Source organism: Condylura cristata, unplaced genomic scaffold, assembly GCF_000260355.1.
Source record: "Condylura cristata isolate star-nosed mole 26May11 unplaced genomic scaffold, ConCri1.0 scaffold00008, whole genome shotgun sequence".
Lineage (NCBI taxonomy): Eukaryota > Metazoa > Chordata > Mammalia > Eulipotyphla > Talpidae > Condylura > Condylura cristata.
In genome coordinates, this window is record NW_004567109.1 from 6338462 (window position 1) to 6340379 (window position 1918).

The 1918-nt window shown below is 56.2% G+C and overlaps 1 protein-coding gene across 1 annotated transcript in view; it reads right to left on the reverse strand.

Annotated features, from left to right (window-relative positions):
• Positions 1 to 359: 359 nt before the first annotated feature.
• The window catches only part of SDHB (succinate dehydrogenase complex, subunit B, iron sulfur (Ip)), a 15398-nt gene continuing 13839 nt past the window's right edge, over positions 360 to 1918 (reverse strand). The window contains exons 6-7 of the mRNA XM_012722086.1: positions 1191 to 1430; positions 360 to 586 (exon numbers count right to left, since the gene is read on the reverse strand). Of these exons, the coding sequence (XP_012577540.1) occupies positions 509 to 586; positions 1191 to 1430 (318 nt within the window). The 3' untranslated portion in view covers positions 360 to 508. The remainder of the gene's footprint in view (positions 587 to 1190; positions 1431 to 1918) is intronic.

Below are 1918 nucleotides of genomic sequence, written 5' to 3' on the forward strand. Positions count from 1 at the left end.
CTGTGCCAGTGAGATAAAGGATGCACCACAGTCTGCTCTAGTGATTCTACTACTGAGCGCTGTGGGAAGCGGGACACTGTACCATGAGGAGTGCCAGCACTCACCGAGTGCTTGCTCAGTGCCAGGCGTCTGGGTGAGGCCGGCCTGATGGTGACCCCACTTCAGACCAGCAAATGGAGGAGCAAAGAGGAGCAGGAACTTGCCTGAGGAGGTGCAGCTGGTGAGTGGCGAAGCTGGAACCCGCCCCAGCTGCAGGACCCCAGCTGATGCCCAGACCCGGCTCCCCCGTCAAGGGTTCCTCTTTCTGCCATCTTCACATCCACCGCAGCAAGTAAAAAGAACAGGCTTGATTTTCTTTGTTAGTAAAGTAGAATAACATTTATTTTATTTTTTAAAATTTTTATTATACATGCTGCGTTCATGGAAAATCAAGACCTTTGGAGGAACTCCAATCAGGTATAAATCACGTTCAGCTGAGCTGGGGCCAGTCGGGTCAGCACCGGAACAGTTAAGCGGAAGCTTTCTTCTCCTTGTAGGTAGCCATCATTTTCTTGATTTCGGCAATAGCTTTCCCTGGATTTAGCCCCTTGATAAAAGGAGAGGATCCATGCCCCACAGTAAGTGAGCCCGGCCAGGGAGGGGCGTCCGTGACCGTGGGCTGGACACGCCTGCCCCGCCGGTGCAATCAGGGCAAGGGAAGTGGCCAGCCTGCACTTCCTGTTGCCAGAGCCCGTCTTTCCTTTCTCTGACAATGGCTCTGATTAGCCTGCTACCCCACGGCTGGCCCCTCTGGCGCGGCTGCTGGGAAGCTGCCTCGGGCCTTGACATTCCCTGGAGGACACTGAGCTGAGGAATGTTGACAGGACAGGCAGAAGGTAGAAGCTAAAGGTCAAGGTGAGCCATGAAAACAGAAGTATAAGCAGAAAGCGACTGAGAGCTAAGAAGCAGGACCTGAGACAGGAGAGCGGCGCTGGTGACAGCGAGGGGAATCCGGTCCCCTGCTCGCGCTGCTGTGGGCAGGTCTGGTCACGGCTCCTGCGGCAGACCCCTCCCTCCAGTGTCTCTAGTAAGCAGCCCTTACTCCATCCTGACTGACTGGCACTCCCGCCCTCTCCGCCTGAGTGCCGGGTTTTTCTGCCAGCCTGCGCCTGCGGCACAGCCCGGGCAAACTGCGAGCCGCCAGCGCCTACCTTGGGGCAGGTCCTGGTGCAGTTCATGATGGTGTGGCAGCGGTACAGCGAGAACGGGTCCTGCAGCTTGGCCAGGCGCTCCTCCGTGAACTCGTCTCTGGAGTCGATCATCCAGCGGTAGGCCTGCGAAACCGGCCGACCCGCTGAGACCCTGGCCGGCCAGCCCGCCCGGGTCTCCTCCTCTCTGGGCGTGCAGGAGTAAGGGCGCCCCTCAGCTCGGAGGCCTGGTCTGCTCTTGGCCTCTTACCATCTCTTAGGGAAAAGCTGACTCTCTAGTCATTGCTCTTGGTTAAGGACCCTCAGAACCTGCCCGTCGCTGCACCTGGAGCTATGCTGTCTCCCCTCAGGCCCTGAACTATCCATGTTGCTCACCGGCTTCCGCCCTTACGGACCAGGGGAGGTCGGGACTATGGCCTGTGGCCTTTCCCTGTCTTCCTAGCACCCAGCCACTGTCTCTGAGTAAACAGGGGACTTAACAGATGTCCAGAGATAAACATCTGCTACACTGGTTGACTCTGGGAACTATGAACTAGGCTGTCTATCCTGGAAGCCCACGATCAGCCAGCTGATAGGGACTGAACTCACGACCACTGGGCCAACCCCAACATGCTCCTATTAATCTTTAACGTGGTCAGAAAGCAGTATGGGAGCTGGTTCCACAAATACACCACTTCTCATTTTGTGGGAAAATGAGAAATGAGAAGTTGTTTTTTGAGTTGCTTAAAAAT